The sequence below is a fragment of the Haliotis cracherodii genome, unplaced genomic scaffold (genome assembly GCF_022045235.1).
Source record: "Haliotis cracherodii isolate W230 unplaced genomic scaffold, xgHalCrac1.p SCAF_21, whole genome shotgun sequence".
In the NCBI taxonomy this organism is placed as follows: Eukaryota; Metazoa; Mollusca; class Gastropoda; order Lepetellida; family Haliotidae; genus Haliotis; species Haliotis cracherodii.
Window position 1 is genome coordinate 7,195,212 of NW_027266277.1, and position 27,718 is coordinate 7,222,929.

At 41.8% G+C, this 27,718-nt stretch overlaps 1 protein-coding gene across 1 annotated transcript; it reads left to right on the forward strand.

The window, feature by feature from the left end:
- Positions 1-1,040: 1,040 nt before the first annotated feature.
- Positions 1,041-27,333, forward strand: LOC139470741 (uncharacterized). Its single transcript, XM_071253018.1, has 17 exons — positions 1,041-1,173; positions 2,534-2,862; positions 3,908-4,062; positions 4,346-4,592; positions 5,911-6,016; positions 7,344-7,440; positions 8,850-8,945; positions 9,142-9,192; positions 9,390-9,474; positions 12,007-12,066; positions 12,285-12,461; positions 13,872-14,013; positions 15,003-15,111; positions 16,062-16,134; positions 16,585-16,731; positions 17,794-17,933; positions 26,936-27,333. The coding sequence occupies exons 1-17, from the start codon at positions 1,119-1,121 to the stop codon at positions 27,168-27,170; spliced, it is 2,304 nt and encodes a 767-aa protein (XP_071109119.1). The 5' UTR covers positions 1,041-1,118; the 3' UTR covers positions 27,171-27,333.
- The last annotated feature ends 385 nt before the right edge of the window (positions 27,334-27,718 follow it).

Here is a 27,718-nt window from a genome sequence, read left to right on the forward strand (position 1 = left end):
TAATTAAGTGATTCGGAGTAAATCGCTTGAAACCCAGAAAGTGGAGCTCTGTGTAAGCGTCGCTGATCTAGGTAACACGTAAAAGAGCAATCGTTAAGCGAAATAGGATGTGAAACGTATCAAATACTTCTAGCTGTCGTGATACAAATTCCAATCTGTCGGCATAGCGTTTACATTTATAGGATATTTATATATCTAAGTAAATACCACTTTACAATGTCACTGTTCATCGTGTTTAAAGCAGACACGTTGGTTGAAGTAGACCTCTTCTCATACTCTCAACAGTCTCACAAGTTTTCGGTCCGACTTGAACCGGGCTGTCGAAATCAACTTTAAACATACAGATGTATCATCAAATGTTTTTAAATCCATAGATTAGTATTATATCTACCTATATACCACTTTATAGTGTCTAAGATCGCCCTATGTAAAGAAAACAAGGTGTTAAAAGTGAATCCCTTTTCCCTCGACATTCTCAACATAGTCTCTGTCAAAAGCGTTTGACTTGTGTTTGACAGCCCGGGCCAAGTCGGACCGAACAGTTCTGACAGAGATTTTCTTAAGAAAATACAGTAAAAGTGTTTGACTTTAACGGACCCGTTTTCTTTAAATGCGATACACTGTGACATTATAAAGTAATATAAAGGTAGATATAACACTAATCTATAGATGTAAACATATTTGAAGATAGGTATGTGTTTTGATTTTGACAGCCCGGGCGTAGTCGGACCCAACCCAAGAGTTGTCAAAACAGTTCCAAGAGTCTCCTGCCCAAGACATCACACCCCTACACGGTAAGGTCGGTGAGAAACTTACTCATCAAAGAAAAGACATAGTCAAGACACTGTCTTTTCTACGAGGACTCTCGGCATGTAGTCATAATTATCAGTTTATTAAACTCAATTAAATGAGCAAGACTATACGTTTCTGGACAATTGAGATCTGCCTAGATATGCACGTTTCGTTTTATTATTCTGCAATCAATTTTTAGTATTACCCGCTGTCCCGGCCCGGCCCGACTTTTAGGCAATCCTCTCCTTGGGTCGAGGACAAGGCGAAGATAATGCTGAGGGGTGTAAAGATCAGCTGATCTCGTACAACTGTTGTAGGTGTCAGTGATGGAGATGGATGTCGTTTTTCTTCTCGCCTTTGTGGTTCTACTTTGCTTGGGAGGTTGGTGTGTTGCAGTTGTATTTTATTGCAGTATAGTTCAGCTAATGTGCATGTCACACCACACAACATAAGTGTTTAAGTTAACTACTGAAAGTTCATTTCAAGCCACGCTTAATCAAAACGTGTTCAGTGATCCATTCTGCTTCGGCAGATAATGGAGACCGGATATTTTTTGGCGTGGACGTTTTATGTCTTATTACCGTTCTGATTTCGTCATTCGTCTGCACATAAGTCATCTATAGGGTACTTAATTATTATGCAATTTTACCCCTCGAGCCAGCTGATGAATGGAACTCTTGATTAAACATTGGTGAAAGCATTATGATAAAGACAATAATTTACGAGTGACGAGGAATGACAGATAATCTGTCCAAAGTGAATTTAGATTTAAATCAACATAGATTTCCACTGGGACAGATAATCCGTCATTCTTTGTCACGAGTAGCTTACTTACTTACTTACTTATTTACTGTGTTTCCGAAAGGGGGAAAAGGAAGTGGTGGTGCAACCCAGGAGGGGGGTTAAGGGTTGTTTATATAGCAGGGCGTGGAGTATTCCAACAGATGACATCCATACCTTGTCAGATTGCTGACGGGGTTAAGCTCTTTGGTCATGTGGACAAGGCGTCCGGCCTCTGATCAGAAGGTCCGAGGTTCGAATCCCATCACGGGACTCGGAAACTTTATGGTCGCTACATTGGCGCCCAACGTGGGGCTGAGCACGTTCATATTAAATTTGAGCAAAATAAGCCTCAGTACCATAATATGCGGCCCGGGACGTGCCTTCCGTTGACGAGGGAGTATGTAGCAGGGCGTGGAGTCATCCCACAGATGACATCCTTACCTTGTCAGCTTGCTTACGGGGTTAAGCTCTTTGGTCATGTGGACAAGGCGTCCGGCCTCTGATCAGTAGGTTTCGAGGTTCGAATCCCATCACGGAACTCGGAAATTTTATGACCGCTACACTTTTATAGTAAATTTGAGATTTTGAGATTTGGAATGAATGCCAAGAGTGGGTAGCTTATCATGGTGGATATGAAGTGAATGTATCCCTCATTGAAGTGATGACAGGTGTTAGTGGAAAAAGTAAGCGTGTCCTGTCCTAACGGTAGAACTCGTCAAGCATGTGTTTCCTGCCTTACGCCGGAGAGCAGCACTCTGTCAAACGACGCTGGCCTTTAAACAATCGAGTCTTGACCAGACAATCAAGTGAAGGACCAGCATTCACAAATTCACAATGAACAGGACTTGGTCGGGTTTAAGTGCATATAATGTTTCTTTCTTGTGTAAAATGCTACATAATGAACACCCCATGCAAACATAATTTTAATAAGTGTCCATACATAATTGTGATTCTTCAGCTAGCACACAAGGTAATGGTGATAGCTTCACCGTCACCGTCAACACCAACGGTAGTTACAGCATCGCCGTCCAGGGAAACATCTGGCTCAAAAGCGCACCGACTTTCGTCAGAGTCAACAAGCAGATTTACAGCACCGCAGATGGCTCCTTGAAGCTTCTACAGACCACTGGAACATCTGGTACCGACTTCATCGGGAAATGGCAGTCCACTAGCTTCCTCTACCAAGCCGACACGTGTCGCTTCTTAGCCAGCATTTACTTCTACACGCCAGACCCTAGTATCTTCTCATATAACAATCCTCCTGAACAATTTCTGCTCTTCAAACAGGTTTGACTCTCTTGTTGCTGTTTGTTATTGACTGAAGATGCATGTGGCTTTTAGTTGTCTACATTCATGGTTTCCAAATTAATTTCTTGAAAGAAAAAACGTTAAAAGTATTATGTTTGTTTGAGCTCCCTTCTTGTGAAATCTCCTGCTGGGTATCATGCAGGGAGCGGGGGTACTGTAAGTCCCCATTACCCTCAGCGAGGTGGACACGCACTGGTTACTGGTGGCGTCTAACCCGTCTTTGAAAACTGTATACATGATATTGTTATCCTCAAATATCTTCCATGAACTGTTTTTAAATATAACTTTGCATAAATGACTCAAACATGTTAAGTTGGTCTTGTCGCTAAATGGCTGAAATAATGCTAATGCGACGTTAAATTTCAAGTCACTCACTCACTCTTGTGCAATCCTTATGACTTTACTACAGTTAGTAAGGCCTTTTCATACACGTTCTCTTAAAGAACTGCTTAAATGACAAGCGTATACCCTAGTGTGGCAGATGCAGGTTGTGTCGTTGAAGCTTCCCGCTTTCCTCTACTTAAGGGAGTAAGTTGCGTTTTACGCCGCTTTATGTCCCAGCAATATCACGGCGGGAACAACAGAAATGGGCACCGCACATTGTATCAATGTGGGAAATCGAACCCGGGCTTTCGATGTAGCGAGCCAACAATATAACCACTAGTATATCACACCGCCCATGCTTACTTAAGAATTCATGAACATATTGAAAATATGAAGATAGAAACACACATCATGGGCGGATACAGCTTTTTTTAAAAGTGGTGTGTGCACAATTAAGATCTATTTATTGTCTTTGGTGGTAATTTACACAGAAATAAAGATTGTTTTCGAAATAAAAAGATGGGTGCGCATCCCCCCCCCCACCCCCACCCCACTCCACCCACCGCCGCCCCTCCCCCCTCTGTATCCGCCCATGCACATTTATAACTTCGCATGTTCTTAATTTATAATTAATGCATTCACAGAATCTGTGTCATTTGAATATTGTGTAATGTGTTTGAATCTTTGCTTTTCCCGATAGACCTACTTAACCCAAACGAACGCCACAATGGCACCAACGGTTGATGAAACCATAGCTGGCTTCCCCGGGTTTGTTGTGGAGGAGGCGTCTGTCCCGCTTGGCTACTTGTCCTACGGAGGGGACATGTACGGCGACACCGGCAAAGCTTTCGGACAGTACGATTTTTGTCACGTAAAGGAGAATGAATGATAACAGTTGGAATTTTTTAGCCGTTTCCTCAGTTATATCACGGTATGAAGAGTGGCACAGGCTGATATGTTTATTTCAGCGGATCCTGACACATCTAAGGGACACAACCCTAAATTTACTAAGTCGTTTAAGACGACTACATTTATATGTGTTGTTTATGTATAAGTTTAATTCATTATAAAAAAACCACTTTTTTTATCTGCCTTTTATACATATCATGGTTATGATTGAAGAATCGGCTTTTTTAAGATTTGGTCCAAAAATGAAGATTACGTCCGGCATCAGAAGTGGTCCCCTGTCTATATTTGACCGCGTCAAGACAGCCAACACCGTCATCCTGTCTCCTGCCAGTACCTTCATGTCTGCCAATCTCTGGCAGCAGACTACCAGCACCGGAAGCAACCTCTACTGGGGCATCATGGGCGGCGTCTCTGATATGGTTCCTGAGTTTGAAACCAGTACTATTCTCTTCTATAGCAACCAAGGTATAAACAAGGTGAGTTAAGTATAATTGGTGTTTCAAAAAACATTGATTTTCTTGATTATTTACATCAAGAGGAAATAGCTGAATGTATTTCAAATCGCAATCGTAACAGAGAATACAAACATGACTTCCAGGGGGGATTCCGAATTAAAGTTTCTCCCTTGGATAAGAGTTTACTGTTACAGTTCATGCTGTAAACTGGGGCTTAATGGATCGGGTGGTCAAACTCACTGGTTTGGTTGAAGTGGTCAAGCTCAGTGGTTTGGTTGAGGCGGTCAAGCTCAGTGGTTTGGTTGAGGTTGTCAAGCTCAGTGATTTGGTTGAAGTGGTTGAGCTCAGTGGTTTGGTTGAACTGGGCGAGTTCAGTAGTTTGGTTGAAGTGGGCGAGTTCAGTGATTTGGTTGAAGTGGTCGAGTTCAGTGGTTTGGTTGAAGTGGGCGAGCTCAGTTGTTTGGTTGAAGTGGTCAAGCTCAGTGGTTTGGTTAAAATGGTCGAGCTCAGTGGTTTGGTTGAGGTTGTGAAGCTCAGTGATTTGGTTGAGGTTGTCAAGCACAGTGATTTGGTTGACTGCTTGTCATCGCATCCAAAATGCGTGGAACATTGACCACAGTATCTAGCACAAGTACTGTGGTGTCTGTTCCATACTTGACTATTTACAAGCCGCCATCATATATACTACTCAACTTTTGAAATGTATTTAAATATACACTCGACATATCGTAAGAAAAAGTTGTGTGTATAATGGACAGATAAAAAATATCCCCATAAAAAGGGAGTAGTATAGTTGGAGTATTGCTGAGTGTGGTGTTAAACGACAAATACACTCAATAATAATACTAGATCACCAATCCGTCGGGTACAGTTTGGGTGAAGGTTAAAGTGATAGATAGGTTATCAGGATATGTTATCATGTGATATGTCTGGAGATAAAAGTGAACTTTAACGGTGAACCTACATGTACATGGTGTGGACACATGCGTCATTCATGTAGCGTGCAAACAACAAAGAAAGAAACTTGAATGTAGCGATGCTCTATAATTAGACAACACAATTTGGTTAGGTATTTAAAAGTACAAATAATCTTCTAATCTATGGCATCAAAGTTGATGATATCGAAATGTTTAGTTACATTTTCTCGATAGCCCCTACTGGCGTTTGCTCGATCAGGGTTTCGGGAATTGATGATTATATTAATGTATCATATCCCCTGTCTTAGAATATCTATTCTGTTTCATTTTAATATTTTATTTGAAGGTGATATAAATTTAATATACGAGTTGGTTATGTTTTGTGTGGGACAGTTTTTATAATGTGCATATGTTAATCTCAGGGATTCGTCAGCTGGGGACAGATTCTGCAGAAAATGTACGGAAGAGACAACAGTTTGGTCAAATCAGATTTCACCAACAACTATCTCGGGTACTGGACAGACAACGGTAGGAACGTGCACAACTTCTATGCTCTACACCTTGGTTGATAGTCATGCATCACCCGATTATATATTGAACCGCAAACGAAACGTCACCCCAAGTAACATTGCATGAAAAGTTGTCATTTAAATATCTGGGTAAGTTTTGTCAAAGTTTCTAAAATTTAATATTACCTTGTCCGGAAATATGAAATTTGATGATAAAAAACAAGGCAGATGACAATATGACCGATCGCCCAAACGCATCACGGCAAAGGCCATGGTAACCCAATGCACGTAAGTTCCGTGCAAATTGAAATGCATATGCGTTCCCCAATTTTTTGCCCTATAAAACTCCACCCAGATCGGATAACATTCATTCGTTATTGAATTGCTGCCACATGCCAAGTTTGACAAAAAATCAGCGACACCAAGCCCGTGGTCGATTGCAAGCTGGACAAACCGCCCGGCAAGTAGCCAGTGCATTTCACGTCCACGCAAGGACCATATACAGGCACCGACCACGTAGTGGAAGACCAAGGGTCACCATCCGACGTCAGGATCCTCAGATTGTGCAACAGCATCTTCAAGATTGCTTTGTTACTGCTGCGGAAACTGCTTGACAGACCATGGGACACACCAACGACACATTAGTGCGGACACCGTGCGTCGACGATTGACGAGCAGACACCTCCACTGTCACAGGCCACACCGAGGACCCATTCTGACACCAAGTCATCGCCGGGACAGTCTTCAGTGAGCAACACAGCACCAACATTGTCGCCGCCAGCAGTGGAGAAGAGTCCTCTTCTCAGACGAGAGCTGTTACTGTATCTCCACAGCAGATGACAGAGAGAGAGTCTGGCGACGCCGTGGGGAACTTCATTCGGGTACTTGTGTTGCTGCGAGAGACTCGCAGGGTGGCCGAGCATCATGGTGTGGGGTGGAATAGGTCTTGCACAGAGGGTCGGCCCTGTGGTCTTCAGGAACATCGGTCCCGGGAGAGGCAATGGTGTCACAGCAGCTCAGTACATTGATCAAGTCTTGAGACCACACGCCATACCTCATTTGGCACGTCGCTGACTTGTGATGCCATTTTCTCAGAGACTAGTGTTGTGTTTCACTTTAAGAACATTTGACACTTTAATTTCAACCTTGATGATCAGTTTTCCCAACCTTCATCTTTTTGATATGTCTCAAAGTATGTTTACAGTGCTTGGACAAATAAGGTTTCTCATATATCTATCCATGGTGACGTTTCTTTTGCGGTTCAGTATATTATATAGGTTGCATTACACTGTTGCATTGGAACAAATCATACAGACTATTCTATTGACATGATCCTGCATTTGCAGGTGCATATTACTACTACAAAACTGAACCTGAGAAGAATTATCAGGACACTATACTGGACATCGCTAGTCTCATCAACGACACAGGTATACCCTTCAGGTAGGTGTTCACTTGTAGCTCCGTCAAGTACAGGTTTTCCCTTTTAGGTAGGTGTTCACCTGTAGCTCCATCAAGTACAGGTATACCTTTCAGGTAGGTGTTCACCTGTAGCTTCATCAAGTACAGGTATACCCTTCAGGTAGATGTTCACCTGTACCTCCATCAAGTACAGGAATACCCTTCTGGTAGGTGTTCACCTTTGGCTCCATCAAGTACAGGTATACCCTTCAGGTAAGTGTTCACATGTGGCTCCGTCAAGCAAGGTTTTCCCTTCAGGTAGGTGTTCACCTGTAGCTCCATCAAGTACAGGTATACCCTTCAGGTAAGTGTTCACATGTGGCTCCGTCAAGCAAGGTTTTCCCTTCAGGTAGGTGTTCACCTGTAGCTCCATCAAGTACAGGTATACCCTTTAGGTAGGTGTTCACCTGTAGCTCCATCAAGTACAGGTATACCTTTCAGGTAAGTGTTCACATGTGGCTCCGTCAAGCAAGGTTTTCCCTTCAGGTAGGTGTTCACCTGTAGCTCCATCAAGTACAGGTATACCCTTCAGGTAGGTGTTCACCTGTAGCTCCATCAAGTACAGGTTTTCCCTTCAGGTAGGTGTTCACTTGTACCTCCATCAAGAACAGGTATACCCTTCAGGTAGGTGTTCATTTGTAGCTCCATCAAGTACAGGTTTTCTCTTTTATGTAGGTGTTTACCTGTAGCTCCATCAAGTACAGGTATACACTTCATGTAGGTGTTCACCTGTAGCTCCATCAAGTACAGGTATACACTTCATGTAGGTGCTCACCTGTAGCTCCATCAAGTAAAGGTTTTCCCTTTAAGGTAGGTGCTCACTTGTAGCTCCATCAAGTACAGGTATACACTTCATGTAGGTGTTCACTTGTAGCTCCATCAAGTACAGGTTTTCCCTCTTAGGTAGGTGTTCACTTGTAGCTCCATCAAGTACAGGTTTTCCCTCTTAGGGAGGTGTTCACCTGTAGCTCAGTCAAGTACAGGTTTTCCCTTTAGGTTAGTGTTCACCTGTAGCTCCATCAAGTACAGGTATACACTTCAGGTAGGTGTTCACCTGTAGCTCAATCAAGTACAGGTATACCCTTCAGGTAGGTGTTCACCTGTAGCTCCATCAAGTACAGGTATACCCTTCATGTAGGTGTTCACCTGTAGCTCCATCAAGTACAGGTATACCCTTCAGGTAGGTGTTCACCTGTAGCTCCATCAAGTACAGGTATACCCTTCAGGTAGGTGTTCACTTGTAGCTCCATCAAGCTCCATTAGGTATGTATATATAAACGATGATATCATTCCGTACCTTTTTCACTTTCATATTTGATACATGGCTGGTGTCTAAGAGCGGGTTGTCACTCACTCACTCACTCACTCACTCACTCATTCCCCTGCTTTAGGTACCTGCAGTTCGACTCCTGGTGGTACTACAAAGGTGCAGGGAACGGCGTCAAGACATGGGAGAGCACCCCTCAAGTTTTCCCAAACGGCATGCAGTAAGCGATAGGTTTTGCATTTCTGAACCACAATTAAAGTGTTTCTGAACGTTATTTTCACACACACCATGCGCGTTTCATTTCACTTCAAAATATTTGCTATCTTTTTGTACAGTTAATGGTTCCCAGTAAAGCGAGTTTTGTGAACGAATGGCGGTTCACTGTGTTTGATTCCCACACTTGTTGTGCATTCTAGGTGGCTGTACAATAAAACTGGACTCCCAATTTCAGCCCATAACAGATACTGGTAAGTACTTCACATACAGTCAACAAGACTTGTTGATGAACAATTCAGGATTGAGACGAAATAATTTTTGCGTTCAAGGATTCATATTGAACATAGCTGTTGTGCTGTTGCGCTGTTGTGTGGTGTGTGGTGTGCTGTTGCGCTGTTGTGTGTTGTTGTGTTTTGTGTGTTTTAACATCACGTCTGTGTAATTGCAGGTCAAGCGACACAACGTATGCAAAACAGAATGGTGGCAAATATCTTTTCCTCGTTGAAAATGACAAAGCACTTCCTATGGACCAGGTAATTTAGATACGAATTGTTCAGATTCAGCTCACTCGTCACCTGGTGTAAGTAGATATGTTGCGGCGTGTGTTACCATGGACCTTTCTAGTGTATACCATGGACCGTTCTGGTGTATACCATGGACCGTTCTGGTGTATGCCATGGACCGTTCTGGTGTATACCATGGACCGTTCTAGTGTATACCATGGACCGTTCTGTTGTATACCATGGACCGTTCTGGTGTATGCCATGGACCGTTCTGGTGTATACCATGGACCTTTCTAGTGTATACCATGGACCGTTCTGTTGTATACCATGGACCGTTCTGGTGTATACCATGGACCGTTCTGGTGTATACCATGGACCTTTCTGTTGTATACCATGGACCGTTCTGTTGTATACCATGGACCGTTCTGGTGTATACCATGGACCGTTCTGGTGTATACCATGGACCGTTCTGTTGTATACCATGGACCGTTCTGTTGTATACCATGGACCGTTCTAGTGTATACCATGGATCGTTCTAGTGTATACCATGGATCGTTCTAGTGTATACCATGGACCGTTCTAGTGTATACCATGGATCGTTCTAGTGTATACCAAGGATCGCTCTAGTGTACACCATGGACCGTTCTGGTGTATACCATGGACCGTTCTAGTGTATACCATGAACCGTTCTAGTGTATACCATGGACCGTTCTAGTGTATACCATGGACCGTTCTGGTGTATACCATGGACCTTTCTAGTGTATACCATGGATCGTTCTAGTGTATGCCAAGGATCGCTCTAGTGTACACCATGGACCGTTCTGGTGTATACCATGGACCGTTCTAGTGTATACCATGAACCGTTCTAGTGTATACCATGGACCGTTCTAGTGTATACCATGGACCGTTCTGTTGTTCTGAAGTATGATTTACACAGTCCATCAGCAGAGGTTTGCAGTAGCCTGCCAGAGTTGATATTACTTTCTTTCGGTAACCCAAGACTTGCCTTGCAGATATCTCAAAACTATGAGTCTATATCTGAAGAAATAGGCGAGACAGTGTGATATTAGGAAAAAGATACTTCTACTACGGAAGCCTTTCAGGGCCATTTGTTTATTTTTTTAGGTTTTGCTTGAAATTTGATGATTCTATGTTGAATTCCGTACTTCTACACATAGACCTACCCTATCTAACCTTTTTATTACTATTTTTTTCTTATAGTGAGTAAGTATGGTTTTACATCGCTTTTAGCAATATTCCAGCAATATCAAGGTGGGGTCACCAGAAATTGGCTTCACACATCGTACCTATTTTGGGAATTGAACCCGGGTCTTCGGCGTGACGAGCGAACGCTTAAGCCACCAGGCTACCCCACCGCCCCTCTTTTCTAATATATGAATGTGAAACGTCGTGTCCTGTATAAGATGATGACTACATGCACGCTTAAACAGGGTTTTAAATAAATCCCAACACCAGGTGTCTCAGGCCATTACTGGTAGCTCCTATACTGCGTGCATGTCTATAGTAATACAACTGCAGTCCCTTAAAACCGTGAGACACGGTGGCAAATATGTGTCGAGGCATCAGTGAAAAAGGTAATATATTGATTTACATTTAATCTTCATCGTATATCCTTTTGTGATTTAAAAAAAACCCGATTAATTGGCTTTGTTGATCTTAAAACACTTGAGAAGACTGTGACGTGAATACATGAATGTGGGATAGGTTACAGAAGGAACCATTTGAGAAACTGGTCATTTTAGAGAACAGGATACCGTGCCTTCAATTTAGCGGTTTTAAACGTACCTGTATATTCGATATCGGTAAAGAGATTAGTTGATTTTCCATACACGCTTTGATTATTTCCTTTAATCTTCCAAGAATTTTCTTTTAGTATTATTGGAGGATTTCCATTTAAAGTCTTTAGAAAAAGGGATTCTTCAAGAAAACACACAACGATATGTTGATAGAGTTTATTTGGAATACTAGGCATGGTGACATATTGATGAAAACAGCACATTGTCCTACAGTCTTACACTCTATGGTGTTTACCTCCTCGATAAGCTATAGTCCGTCGTCAGTTTTAGACGTGTGGAATTCACATGGTCTTACGGATGGAACACCTTACGTCTTGGCTCGTTCTTGGCAAACCGGTGTATTTTGTTTTAGTGTCATAATTTTAAGAGAGCTTCAGCCTCAACATGCGCGCGCAAGGTTACTGTCGTGACACCCGCAAGGTTACTGTCGTGACACCCGCAAGGTTACTGTCGTGACACCCGCAAGGTTACTGTCGTGACACGCGCAAGGTTACTGTATTCTAGGAGCAAACAGATTATCTGTAGATTTCCTTCATAATTCTAACGTTTGATTGTTCAAAGGAAAGAGACCCTCGGGAACATTGGTATTCATGCGGGTGATGCGGTCATCAACAAAATGCAGGGTCTGACATAATTTCTGTAATACCACAAGCGGGCCAATCAGATTGCAGGATTCTAAAATGTCACTGTAGAATTCCATTTAATTTTCGTTGGTATTTTTCACTTGGTTCATTCTTATTTGCAGACATTCTGGGACGACCTTCTCTCCAATGGTCGGAAATGGGGTCTGATGACGTATGAACAGGTGGACATTTTTTTCTTTCTGTGAACGATTGACTTGCCTTTGCGTGTGTTTGTAATGGGTATCGCCGATAAAGCAGGTTAAGCTCACCTTGTCGTGAACACATCACCGTTTGATAGTGATTCATAAACACATGCTCATATCACACACATGCAATACATGCAATTTGATTTGATACCTCTGCATCGGAATGTCAAAGGGCATATCGTTCATATTTTCAGGACTGGCTAAATGTCGAGTTTGCCGGAGTTCCTTCTCTCACTGAAGATGTCTACCTGGCAGAGGCGTGGCTCAACCAGATGGGACGTGGAGCCACCAAGAATGGTCTGACCATCCAGTACTGTATGGCCAACAGTCGACACATTCTCCAAGGGATTACTTTACCTGCAGTAACACAGGTAGACATCGTAGAACTCAACATCTCCATACAGTTGTATGCATGTGTAAACTTGATATTTCTGTTTTGAAACGATAACTGAGAAATGGTCTATTTCTGTAGCATTAATACAGATCTTTTGAAATGTTCTACCTCATACACACACACACACACACACACACACACACACATACAAACACTGCTGTAGATAAGACACAGCCACCGTTACATGTCTGCGTGGAATCAGAAGGTAAAAAGATACGTGGACACACGACGTTTTCTACTGACAGGTAGCCGGATCTGCCCTGAAGAAACTTAATTCATGTTGTCCGATTCCGTCTGCCCTAAATTCGTTTTCTTAAAGCCTGCGTCCTACTGGCGTGCTTGGATCCTGACTGTGGATTCGAACACTATATTCGCACTGACTATGACTAAAGTGCCCACAGTGGTGAACATCCACGATCTCATTGGCTGATACGCCATGCTTTTGCAGAAATAATTCGACTTAAAATACAACTCTTACACTATCCCATTAACCCACTTCCTCACTCCCTCACCCACTCCCTAAGTCCCTCACTCACCCACTCACCCACTCCCTCACTCACCCACTCAGTCACCCACTCCCCCACTCCCTCACTCACCCACTCAGTCACCTACTCACCCACTCCCTCACTCACCCACTCAGTCACCCACTCCCCCACTCCCTCACTCACCCACTCAGTCACCTACTCACCCACTCCCTCACTCACCCACTCAGTCACCCACTCCCCCACTCACCCACTCAGTCACCTACTCACCCACTCACTCACTCACTCACCCACTCACTCACCCACTCAGGCCCCCACTAACCCTCTCACTCACTCCCCCACTCACTCACTCACCCACTACCCAACTCCCCGACTCACCCTCTCACTCATCCACTCCCCCACTCCCTCACTCACCCACTCAGTCACCTACTCACCACTCACCCACTCCCTCACTCACCCACTCCCTCACTCACGCACTCATTCACCCACTCACCCTCTCACTCACTCCCCACTCACCCACTCACTCACTCATCCACTACCCTACTCCCCGACTCACCCACTCCCCTACTCACCCTCTCAACCACTCCCCTACTCCCCCACTCACCCTCTCACTCACTCCCTTACTCACCCACTCCCAAACTCACCCACTCCCCTACTCACCCACTGCCCTATTACCCCACTCACCCATTCACCCACTCCCCTACTCACCCACTCACCAATTCACCCACTCAGCCGCTCCCCCACTCACCCATTCACCCACTCCCCCGCTCACCCACTCCCCTACTCACCCACTCCCCCATTCACTCACTCCCCCACTCACCCACTCCCCAACTCACCCACACACCCACAGACCCACTCACCTGGTCACCCACTCACTCACACATATACCCTGATCTACTTGACAGGCTAGAGCCAGCGATGACTATCATCCCGGAACCCAACAATGGCGGATTGGCGTTTCATCTGTGTTTGCCTGGGCTATCGGCATCGCTCCTTTCAAAGACAACTTCTGGACCACAACTGTTCAACCTGGTACCTCTTATAAAGGTAAGTATATGAAACTACCTCTTACGGCAAGCATAGTCGCCTTTTACGGCACGCTGTTTAGATCCTCCAAATGGTAAACTTAGAAACATGCTATGGGCTTGAAAGACACAAGGTCGCTTTGATATGTTGTCAACTTATCTTGGATTTGTTAAATATCACCCCACATGTGTCTATTACATACTTCTCATTTTTCATGTCTGAGTTTCAAGCTATTATATCACATGATTATGTGTGTATGTGTGTGAGTGTGACAGTAGGTGGGTATATTTGTGAGTGTGAGTGTTCGTGAATGTGAATGAGTATCTGTGTGTATCTGTGTATGTGAGAGCATCTGCGTATTTGAGAGTATGTGTGTAAGTATCTCTGTTAGTGAGTGTCTATGTGTGTGAGTATCTGTGTATGTGAGAGTATCTGATCTGAGTGAGTATCTGTGTGTGTGAGTATCTGTGTGTGAGTATCTATGTGTGTGAGTATTTGTGTGTGAGTATCTATGTGTGTGAGTATCTGTGTGTCTGATTATATGTGTGTGAGAGTATCCCTGTGTGTGAGTATATGTGTGTGTGAGTGAGTATCTGTGTATGTGAGAGTAATTGTGTGTGCGAGTATCTGCGTGTGTGAGTATATGTGTGTGTGAGTATGTGTGTGTCAGTATCTGCGTGTGTATATATGTGTGTATCTGTGTGTGTGAGTATGTGTGTGTATCTGTGTGTGAGTATATGTGTGTGTGTGTGAGTATCTGTGTGTGTGAGTATTTGTGTGTGTGAGTATCTATGTGAGTGTAAGCGAATGTGTATATGTGTGTTTGTGTGTGATTATCAGTGTGTATGAGTATCGATTTACCTAGTAACCGCTTAATTTAAATATGATTGTTTATGGAAATCGTGGTATGCATTGTTCCCGGTCAGATCCTACACATTAAGGCCTTTGGGAGAGCGGGGGAGGGCGTGTGTCGGAGTCATGGCGATCATGCACACGTGTCTTCATTACAGGGGCAACAGAACCGTACACGGAGCTGAACGCCCTGGTGGCCACCCTCAGCACAGGGCCTGTCGGACCAAGCGACATGATCGGCAAATTCAACAAGACAATCATAATGAAGTAATTGTTTGATTGGCATTACTTAGTGAGTGAGTGAGTGAGTTGGGTTTAACGCCGCTTTTAACAGTATTCCAGTTATATCGCGGCGTGTCAGCTTAATGTGGGAGGAAAGCCCAAAGTGATGCACATCTCGGACGTTTACCACTTCAGTGAAACCCACGAGCATGGGTATGGTGCTGACAAACCTAGAAACATAATCGGAGCGAACCGGGATTCCAACCACAATCATAGGTTTCTGGCGTGCCCAAGGGACGCAACTCTGCACAGCGAATCGCGGCGCCTTAGACGACTGGGCCACCCGTGCCCCCGGCATTACTTAGAATTTCACGGGTGACAAAGTAGAGCAACTTCTTTATTTACTATAAAGGCGACGTTTCAATAGAGATACTTATTCCGTTGTCAAGCAAGGTCTGTTCTCTGGCCATCATGTTGTTACGGTAATATTCTCCAGTTGTCATTTCTTAACCTAACCATGTTAATAAAAATGTATGTAATGTTTTTTACTGTTAATCTTCCACGTACTATATATATTCTGTACCATGTTCATTATTCAGCCTTGCCTAACAACGGTATAGGGGTCTATACCGAATCGTCGCCTTCACAGTAGATAAAAAAGTTAAAATTGTGTCTACTTTGTCATTATGAAGTAAGTGTTGATTCCTCTCAAAAGAGGAACACTGTTCTTCATAAATACCTTATTGTAGGTTATGGACAGTCGTTTTCAGCATCGTGTGCGTTCAGTCACACCAACACGAAGTGCATGTGATGCAGTAAATGGTCCCACAAACAATATTTTTCGAGCTTCTCCCTACGAGTTTTTTTCTGCTTCACTGTTTTAGAACAAGGCCCACAACATAAAGAATTGACATTTTTCTTTATTTCCGATACTTGTGGTTGTATTATGAGTTATAGTTATTAATTGAAACATGTATAACAACACTGATTTTTAGGAGCGTGAATTCAGAGGGACTGATCCTGAAGCCATCGAGACCCGCCACAGCTATTGACAACATGATCAGGAGGGTAAACTGACTGACTGACTGACTGAGGTTTTACGCCGCTTTTAGCAATATTCCAGCAATATCACGGCGGGGGACACCAGAAATGGGCTTCACACAGGAGGGTAAACACATGATGAAGGATTTACGCATTTTTTAGGACTTAAAGCATCTCCAGTGAACGGTTACTTTTTTCTGTAAAACTGGCGATGAAAGTAAAATGGTTTTTAGCATTTTCTGAATCGAATTATTTGAAAAATATAAGAAAAAGGATAAGATAATCAAATGGGCGGTATTACTATGTTATGTTTGTTTTTGTCTTTCTCGGAAAGCTTGAGCAAAGTAGAATTGGCGAGGAGCCATAACGACGGACGTCCAGTATGTAAACCCGGAGGGAAAATCATTATAATTGTTTCTGGCATTTTCTGGATCAAGGTCATTAAAATGATTTTCGAGTCAATGTAATTGTTTTCAGCTGGCATGGGACGACTTCGAAGGCCCAGATGGGGAAGTGTGGTCGACGTATTCTGACTTTGGTGGAAGCAACAAATATGGCATAGTGCTTGCTGCGGACGTCCACGGGAACTACACCATGACGCCATGTATGGCTGGGTTCCAAGGGGTAGGGACAATGAGGCGATACAAACAAATGAAACAGTTCACCCACACGTATATGGTTTTAAATGAGTGAGTAAGGTAATATTTAACATCACATCGGCAACATTTCAGCCATATTGTGACGAAAACAATTTATATATTGAGAGTAAATGCAGTTAGTAAAAGAACTAGAGTATCACAGATTTGAATTTAAAACTTGCATTTGTTCTTAAAATATGTCTATTCATTATAACAACAAATGATAAAAACGAGCTATAGGTCACCAGCAACCACAGTTAGGCCACCATACTAGGGACCATGGGGACTTACGGTACTTCTGCTACCTACACGGTATCTTAGCAGGATTTACATCAAACCTCTGGCTGCTGGCAATAATTGTCAGACAGTTAAGCCAAACAGTTAAAATCAACAAGAATACTACGATTAAAATCACAGAGAAATGAAAAAAATACTTTGAATGATATGGGACTGATAATTATTTTACGATACTCCAACCCCCTTCAAAGACACAACCATAATTCCTATCATGATGAATCTGTGCAACGAAACTATCATACATGGTGACATGGGATTACCGTTATTGCAAAGAAAAAAATTAAATTTCTCTGAAGTTTATTTTTTACCTTTGCAAGACCACTGACTGAAACCATGATCTACTCCATTGCAATTTGTCATGTCACAGATGTTTACAATCTGACCATATTTTAGTCTGCGCTTTCCACAAAAATCTTATACCTGAAACTTATTCGGAATCACCTTCGAAGCAGAGGCACTGTAAATGAAAGCGACAAAACCCTTTCAATATTCATAAGAAATCTCTGCCTCATCAACAGATCATGATCAAGAGTCGTATGATGCACTTTAAAACCTTTGTAGAAAGAGACTGCTCGAATGTACCTCAACAATTGTGGAATGTGGACACCAAATGTTGGAGATGCTTGAATATTGCTTGGCATTAACAGGAAGACAATCACGATTATTGAAAAGTTGAAGTCAGCCCGTCGGGATTCTAATCCAGCGTATGTTCATCCCATCAGAATACTTTGACTAACCTGTATGCTTCCAGTTCCCCAAGTCTATGGTGTTCCCTGCTAAACATCCCAACAAGATCCAACTGCTGACAGACCCCCAGCCTCTCCAGATGAGTGGCTGTACCATGGTGGACTTCTGTCTGTACTATGTCTCGCCCGTTGTAACATTTCAAGGGTAAGGATCCAAAGGCAAATTTTTCCCTCAGTCTAAGACTTTAAAACAGGCGATGTTCTATGTTGGGACGTTAGCTCGTAGTTAGCTGTCGCAGCGTGATGAGGTTTACAGGCAAACATATTTTTGGAAAGGCTCAGACTACGTCTCGCCCGTTGTAACATTTAAAGGGTGAGAATGATTTATTCATTACTTCACTTAGTATACACTTACACTGGGCTCAAATATGCAGTGTAATAACTTTTTGATATTTGCACAGTGTGCAATTAGTGATTCTCGAAGCTGATTGGTCAGTGGAACAAAGATCAATTTTCATTGGACAACGGAACTATTTTTTTCTCATCCCATTGTTTCGCAAATCCACGCCTTTCCCTTCAGATGTTTTACGTGCTACAATCTCACTGATTCGAGATTTTTAAGACAAGACACATAGTTTCATATTCACAACATGATTTCACATTATCATTTTTTCATTTAAACTAGTGTCCAAAAGAAACGATACCACCTGTTTGCAACGACATAAAAGAAAAACTAAAGAATGCAGAAGTTTAGGATTGGTGTTATGCTTTTGAAAAATCCTTTCACAACATCTGTACAAAAATTTCGTTTCAATAAAATCTGTACAACCAATATGACAAGCCTTTAAAGATGGGTGGGGTCGAAAAATGAACATTTCGTTAGAGCACTGATCACAGAAACAACGGGAAATGTCACACCACACGTCTCAAAGTCAAGTCAGTAGCGGGTATGTCCACCGTGAGCATCAATACATGCCAGAACACGCCTACGGACTGATGACGTCAAACGTCTGATGACGTTGGGAGTGATGCGTTGCCATTCCTCGAGGAGACATCGTTCCAAGTCCTGGACGTTGACTGGAGGCACACGGCGACGTCGGATTTGCCGATCGAGGTGGTCCCATAAGTGCTCGATGGGATTCATGTCCGGTGAACATGCGGGCCATGGCAAAACCTGTACGTTGGCGTTGGCAAGGAAGTTCTGTGTCAATCTTGCTGTGTGTGGCCTTGCATTGTCATGTTGGAAAAGGAGTCCACGAGGCTGTTGCTGAATAAAGGGCACCACAACAGGCCGTAGGATGTCATCAAGATAACGCTGTGCATTCAGGTTTCCACGAATTACGACAAGCATCGTTTTGACGTCATCACATATGCCACCCCAAACCATTAACCCTCCACCTCCAAACGGCCGGACCTGTTGGATACAGTTAGGCGCCAAACGTTCACCAAATCGTCGGTATACGAGCTGCCGTCCATCGTTTCTGAAGATGCGGAATCTGCTCTCATCAGAGAACATAACACGTGCCCAGTCCCGCCGTTGCCAACGTCGAACTCGCCTGGCCCAGATCAGTCTGTTGCTCCGGTGTCGAGGCGTCAGGAGCGGTCCGCGGTAGGGATGACATGGCCGGATACCATACTGCCGTAGTCTCCTGTAGACGGTCTGTCGACTGATCCTGTGTCCCAGTGCTGTAGCCGCCGTGGACGTCGCTGTTACGGTGCGGTTCCTCAGGTGTAATACCCGGATGTAACGATCTTCACGGGGCGTGGTTACTCGTGGTCTTCAACTCCTGGGCCTGTCTGACGTAACCGCTGCATCAACCTGGTGATAGTGATGCGTGCGCAGCCCAACCTTCTGGCGACGTCGACGTGTGACGCTCCTTGTTGGACCATTCCAACGTCTCTCTCTCCCTCTCTCGATGGCTGTCAAACGTGGCATATCTTGTGTTCTTTTTGTTGCTGTGATATCAACGTGTCTGATCAGCCGTTTTATACAGTTTTTATGCACGTGCAGAACATGCTAGAGAGGGAAATGTCACTTTCACGAAATTTACGTTTTTTCCCCGGAAGTGATCACGTGTTCCCGGTATTTTTTATCGACTATGCTGTGTTTGGGATGTGCAATACGAACTGGCATGTTTTCATACTAGACAATTCACTTAGTAAAAAAACAATTTTGAAAATAAGTTGGTATCGTTTCTTTTGGACACTAGTTTATTTCACATGATTTTTATTTTACAGTAAAAACCAAAACTACGTCCCCGTTTGTAAACAAACATATGGCTGGCCATTTGAGACCTGTCAAAGTAAATGACCTCGGAGATCTGACTGACATAAAAAGTTATTCGTATAATTCAACCTCTGAACACATTTAATGTCTTTGTTGTCAAAACTGCATATGGCCAGATTGAAGTTCCAAAATTCTGATTGTGATGTTGCCAGAAACTGTTTCTAGGACGCCAAGATCATCACCACCAAGTCCTGGTTTGCGTCTGTGTTAGAGGACTTGCTGTTTGATGAATTTTTCGACCACCCGAATCCAAAAATCGGACTTTGTATAGACAGGTTTGCCTTTGTGAACGATGATGACATCGATAACTGCAAATGAAAATGAAAACACAATGAAAAAGACTAAACTTGACATGAACTTAGTTCACAAATGAAAAACACGAAAAATATGACTACTAACACTTTCAACGATGGCATGAGAATAAAAACAAAATCATTTTGCAACAACATTTAGACTTTCCGAAAGACATCATAAAGATACACTATTTCGTACAATTTTGTAACGTTGTGTGAAGAAATAAGAACGTGACACTTTTTTATACAATGTATACGTTTTTCGTAACCGCGACGCTGAGCGGTATGCAGACTGACTGACGTCCGGGGACAATATGACTATGAGGTTAATGACACAGGAAAGGTGCAAATTAACATTATTATTTGCAAATGTATCATTTCGGCATGCATATACGACAGTTCAGAATTCAGATCAAGGGTAGCACAGAGTGTTACCTTAGCGACATGATTACCAGCATCTGGTTGCGAAATCGATGCACTTTCCTGAATTCGGAGAGGTTTTGAAATCAAAACAAAAATAATTATTAAAAATACAAGGAAAAGAAAACTTACCCCAGCGAGCTGATCCTGTGTCCGACACTGAACTAAATTAACTCCGTGAATGCGGACAGCTTAGCACCAAGTCTCCAGATACCGTGATTGTCTATCAACAGGTATTCGACCAAACTCCCGTCATCTGACTGTGTCCATTCCGCGTTTGACAAATCCTCCTGAAATCCCACATGCACATGTTTCCAATCAGTGACACTTGTCTCAAATCACACACGATGTTCATTAAACTTGTTGTCCGGATTAAACTGTAACGCCGGTTCTCTTGTCATTCCTGGTTTCGGCTGTCTCATATCTGGGTCAAGTTGGGTCATTCATTCCGACACTGTGACAGCAATCTTACTTTTCAAAGTTTACCTTCTTTTCGTAACTTTTCTCTAACAAACAAGACTTCTGTACATTCCGTCTATGTTGTTGTTATCGGTTTTGGCATTTTTGTCAAATGACAGATAAAAAAATTGACAGGTTTTCCATGTTTCCCCTTCTCGATGTGAAATGCATGTATCTGCCGATGCACGACGGGGGCTGTCTGTCAGTGACGAGATCTTGTCAAAACAAGCTTTGATTTGAAAACCTGATGAACCTTTTTTGAAACCTGTCTTCTTTATCAATGCTAGATAGTGTACGCTGTGTAAATCGGACAGAAATATAACTGCAATAATGTGATCTTTACATTTTTTTAACAGAACTATATTTTTCACGCGTAACAATAAGTTAATTGAGTAATGCGGTTGGAATGAATGGACTGTTTTTTCACATGCGGATTGATATAAAACAGCTGATTCTTCATCGGCGACAGTTGATTGTTTTTTTCTTGAAACATGTCTTTAATATGAATATGGGTAATAAATAGAATAACCCACTCGGTACGAGTGATTACGGAAAATATGTCACTCGTGTAATTAATGTTTTAAGTTCCTCGTGTAATTACCCAGCAAACAATTCTACGTTGTGACAACGTTGTGACAACGTTAACTATTCGTTGCTATAACGTTGTGATGTTACGTTGTCACAACGTAATTCTGTAGACTCCCAGATTGGTTGCTACAACGTTGTGCGTAAACCAAAATACAACCAAATCAAGACGTTGTCACAACGTCCATTTTTTACGTTGCTATAACGTTTCACCAAAACGTCGCGACAACGTAGGTATCGCATCCTGATTACATATTGCGACACTACAGCCATTGCAGCACGTTGTTGCAATGTCCATGTAGATTAACGCCTGTTTTATTCCTCAATACCTCCCAGGCAGCCTGAAAAGTTTGTACCAATCTAGTTAAGACGTCAGGTACCAAGAAATACATTCTGCAAACTGAATTCACTTTAACCCTATCCATGAAACAGCAAGTCAATGAAATGCACTCTCTTTTGGCAGAGTTTGAAATACGGCCAAGATCAAAATCTAAATGTTTTAAATTACATGTACAATTTGGTTATATAATAATTATTTTCCCAAACAATTTTCAAAGCTATGTGCAAATTGTTCCCAAATGTTTCAACACAATTAAAAGATATTTGATTTTCCCACGAATTTTCAAATTAAAAACCATCAAACAATAAGCCCTGCACAAATTGAAACATTTAAATTTTCTTGGCCTTACCTCATACATTCAGCATTGAGAGCAACACTGTGACAAACAGAATAGTCTATGCATCTGATGTCCTAAGATCCATTTCCCAGTAAACGAAATGACAATAGAATTCTGGTTGAGGTGACCTTTATTTATTTATTAAATGACAAGTCAGAACTTGGGCTGAGTGGCTGATGAACCTTTTCAGTCCTCAAATGAAAAGTCACAGGGAAGATCTTCAACTGTATCCTCAGTCTCTCCTTATGCCTTGGTAACTGAATAAAAAAATGACACAAATGTTATAAAATGGCAAGGCAAGGGACATAACATAACAAAATAATGGTTGCGTTCCCCCAAATAATGTTTTGATGTCTGATGTCAGTCTTTAAACTGTTAAAAACTGCTGAAAGTGCGAAGGCGCTGACAGTAATACCATGATGCTCTTGGATCTGAATAGGCAGAAAAGCTTTTAGCACTGAATCATTGGTGTAACTTTATACCCCCGCCCTTTTAGGTTATGGGTATAATTAAATATGAATCATCTAAATTTTAATTCTTGAAGATGTTTGTATATATTATTGCATCAGACATACCTTTCTGTCAGTGATGTACTTTAAACAAATATGCTCCCAAAATACTGTTATCTCCACCTGATAGAAAAACAGAAACCATAAAGTATCACATTCTTAAATAAACCAGTACTGTATAGATTTACTTAGACTAATAGATTATGATGTAACTGGTGGTAATATTGGCAAATAGTTTTATCAGTCAACTGTAGTTGTTCAAAAGCAGTAACTTTACCTTTCTGCTGTACATCACAAACTAGTGATTCAAGTGAATATCATGGCCAAGTTTCTAAAACCTTATTTGAAAAATATGAAAAATATATATTGCCAAATAAAATAAATAGTTCCCATATTTGAAGCAAGAATGTTGAATATGAATTATGAATTGGCCCACCAATAAGTGATAGAAGTGTTAAAACTTTGGGGTATTTATCCTAATTAAAACTGTGATTATTTTTTTTAATACTTAGATCTACCTTTATATTTTCCATATTAATATGCCAGGATAGTTATATATGTTCTAACATTTTCAAAGATTAGAAACATGGGGAAATTAACAAAGTGCAATAGCTTATACAATACCAGACGAAGTTGAAACAGCTCTAAATATTTATTGAAATTTATTTGTCACTACGTTTATTAACATAGATCTAATACAGTTAAATATCGTTAAATATAATTCTGTAGTATGGTAGCAACATATGGAGATCGAAAACCGAACGAATATGGTTGCTATCAATTCCATTGTATTTTTCATTGGTGCACATTGGCTACACCCATCTCACCTTAATAATCAACAAACGATGACCAACTCACTGACAATATATGGTGATATTTAACTTTTGACTATCGACTAGCTTATCATCACCAGCGAGAACATTACCGCAAACACCCCGTTATAGCGCGCGACGAGAGACTCGTTTTACTTTTGCTCGTTTTCATTAGAAGGGAGTCGGACATAGATCTAATTATCGGAAAATGATGAATTGATTCTTTTTTGGAAATAATAAAAATACACATGATAAGCGCCTTGCTATTATAAACTTTATCCTGATGATCCACATTTTGGCCTTTTTCAGCCAGTGCTAATTAGGCCTTTTCGGAAACAACAAGTATGTTACTGTCTCTTCCCGAAACTACATTTTTTTTTCATAACATCATTTGGCGCTTTAGACTAGGGCTATAACTAGCAGCCTACAGAGAGTCGATCTGAAAATACTTCCATTGTTTTGATTCCCTCTCTTCGCTGTATAAGAGAAATCTACTCTTGAAATCTACCTGTATGACCCACATTGTTTCACAAAAATCAAAGTCAGAAGATTAGTACATGTAAACTTTAAATAGTAATGATTTCCGAAATAACACGGAAGAAATGGCGCTACCTGTCAGTGGTCAGTAGGCGATGCATAAGTTAGGCCTATTTACAGACCTACACGTTTACGATCGAAACCCGAACATAATATGACGGCCACAAAGCGCCGCCAGACTGAATTCTGGTCAAACATATACTGCTTGCCCATGGTAATTACCCTTGGTATCCATAAAATAATAATATGGAAAAAAGTCTTTGGCCTCCTTCACCTCTATATACATTATGTTCTGTGTATCAAATATTATATCAACACTGACGCTCAGTGAAAGTGACCGGCAAACTGCATTCTAAACCATGCCACTGCTGAATAATGCCATACATTTAATCATTTGACGATCTGCATGTACAGAAACATATCAACAAGCGGAGGCTGCTTTTCAAAAATTAACTTACCTCATCCGAATTCACAGATCATCTGTCCAGTTCCAGTTGCTGCACAATCTCTTGTTGTAGACTTCTTAGTGAGCTTGAACTAAGATGGCTGGTGACAACAAATCTTCCGCGACAATGTGACGTCATTCTGACGTCACTTCACGAGGCAACAGGCTGAATTTTTCAGCAGTCGCTCTCACGCCGCCAAAAATGGGCGCAATTGTTTTTAACTGTAATATTGCTTGTGACAACATTTAGTAGACAGATAACTTCGTTATAGATATATATGTTTAAAAAAAATAAAACTAAGAGATGGTAGGTCTACAAGTGGTTTCCTAAACATCATTTACAAAAAGTGTTGTAATGTCCAAAGCACAACGTTATCACAACGTTAATTTGCAACGTTGTTGTTACGTTGTGGAATAACGTTGTCATAGAGATACGCAATTACGTTCTGGAAATTTTAGTATTAAGAGATGAAAATATAAATGCCGAATATATAGAAAGGTAATGCATTACTGCCTTGGTATTCTGACAAATTCATGTTGATTTTGATAAAGCAGTTCTATTCCTTTATGACTATCGAGAAGCAAACTCTATAACGTTTCACCGACGTTTCAGAAACGTAGCTACAAAACGTTGTGTGATGTCCAATGCACAACGTTTTCACAACGTGAATGTGCAACGTTGTTATAACGTTGTGAAATAACGTTGCACGTTGACGTTATAACAACGTTGTGACAACGTAATATCACGACGTTACCAATCCACAACCTTTCCACAACGTTGTGACAACGTCGTGTGTTAGCTGGGTAATGTTTTAAGTTCCTCGCTAAAGCTCGGAACTTAAAACATAAATTTCACTCGTGACATATTTTCCGTAATCACTCGTACCTCGTGGATTATTCAATAATTACTTCACTTAGTGTAGGCCATCGGCTGATTACATGTTGCAACGGTGCTACAGCCAATTTTTAACATTTCTTTCTCAAATTATTAGCTAAGAAATAATTAAATCGGGACTGCATGGTTCTGATGCCATTCTGCTGTACGAAGTCTCGTGTTGCTCTCGCGGTGTGGGCACGAACGTTATCATGCTGAAATTCGTGGTTGCGGCTACGTGCCAAATGAGGTATGGCATGTTGTCTCAAGACTTGATCAATGTACCAAGCTGCTGTGACACCATTGCTTCTCCCTGGACCGATGTTCTGGAAGACCACAGGGACGACCCTCTTTGAAAGACCAATTCCACCATGATGCTCGGACCACCCCACGAGTCTCTCTCAACAACACAACCATCCGAATGAAGTTCCCCACGGCGTCGCCAGACTCTCTGCCATCTGCTGTTGAGATACAGTAAGGGCTCTCGTCTGAGAAGAGGACTCTTCTCCACTGCTTGGTTGCCCACAAGACAGTCCCGGCGATGAAGTTGTGTCAGAATGGGTCCTTGGTGTGGCCCGTGACAGTAGAGGTGTCTGCTCGTAAATCGTCGACGAAATTACCAAGATATTTAAATGACAACTTTTCATGCAATGTTATTTGGGGTAATGTTTCTTTTGCCGTTCAGAATATAATACTTTTGGGGGACATACAGATGCCGTAGTTGTTCATATGCGTGACCTTTCAATATAAATGGTATACACTTTCAACATTTTATCCTTGCCAAAGCCACACGAAACTTGTTTATAGTGATGCAGCCAATATATGGTTCAACGCCAAAAATTGGTTCAAATAAGGAGTACGAGAACGTTTTAGAGCCTAGAGATATAGGGAGGCATGCCTATCCTGCTGGAACATATACTCTTAAAAACAAGAAACGCAAAGGTAGATTTTGTTGTAAATCTTTTGTATCAAAGTCGGTATTTTTAATTTAGTATCATAGATACAAATGTGAAATTTTGGAGCTCGATAGTCACATGTTGATACGAGACCGTGTACCGTGTGGCAAGCTCCGAGGTACATACAATCATTATGACGTCACACTAGGTACAAACTGACCAGCTCCCATGCGTTTTACCGAGAGGCTGACTGTCCAGATATACAGCAGGGTGAAATCACAGTTTGTGATATACGGTTGTTACATATTATTATTATCATTATGATGATGATGATTATTATTATTATTATTATTATCATTATTATTGGAAAAGAAGGAAAATGAAATAAGAAAGAAGCAAATTGTTTATTACAGACATCAGGTCTTGATCCAAGGAGAACTTGATAAGTGGGTGCCAATGTCCCCACAGAGAGTTGTCGACATCAACGTTGACAGCAACGACATCAACGTCCGTATTACAGGAGGCGCCTTAGAAGAGGTCACGTTCTGGTTCAACACTGATGGAGTGTCAAAAAGTGTTACCTGCTATCTCGGCAACACTGGGGATGCTTCTATGAGTTACAAAGAAGGGGGTTGTCAGTATGACTAAGACACGCAACACGCTGTCAGATATTGTTCTGTTGGCATTAAATATAAAGGATATAGTTATAAAGGGACACTGTCGTGATACATTATATTCTCCTTTGTATCTATTTTTTACAAGGTGTTTGTCTTCGGGATAATCATGTATGTCAAATAAATAATGCATTTACGTTTTGTTCTTCATAACTTTCACTTTGAACTGACTTTGACGGACCTAGACAAACGAGGATATGCACTCATGTTTGATGATGGCTAAAAATGAAACAAGCAAGAAATGGTGAATCGATGGAGATGGATTTGTTACGGGGCTTCAAAGTTGTATGTTGGACCTTAAGTTTGCATTGTTTTGGTGACTGTTTTCAGCCTCGGAAGGTGTGTAATTATGTTGTCAAATCCCATTGTCAAATGTACGTTCTTTTGCCCGGCAGTTTACATGCTTATGTTGAAGTCCGTTTATACCATCAGCGACCACACTACACTGAAACAAGGGCAGTCAGGTCCTTATTGAACAGTCCGGAAACGAGGTTACAGATACAAAGTGGTGCATGTTGCTGA

Excerpts from the sequence above, each read along its gene's own strand:
- LOC139470741 (XM_071253018.1), top strand. The coding sequence starts at position 1,119 with ATGGAGATGGATGTCGTTTTTCTTCTCGCCTTTGTGGTTCTACTTTGC. Across the intron at positions 1,174-2,533 it reads GGTTCTACTTTGCTTGGGAG|CTAGCACACAAGGTAATGGT; the intron begins GTTGGTGTGTTG and ends GTGATTCTTCAG. Across the intron at positions 2,863-3,907 it reads AATTTCTGCTCTTCAAACAG|ACCTACTTAACCCAAACGAA; the intron begins GTTTGACTCTCT and ends TTTTCCCGATAG.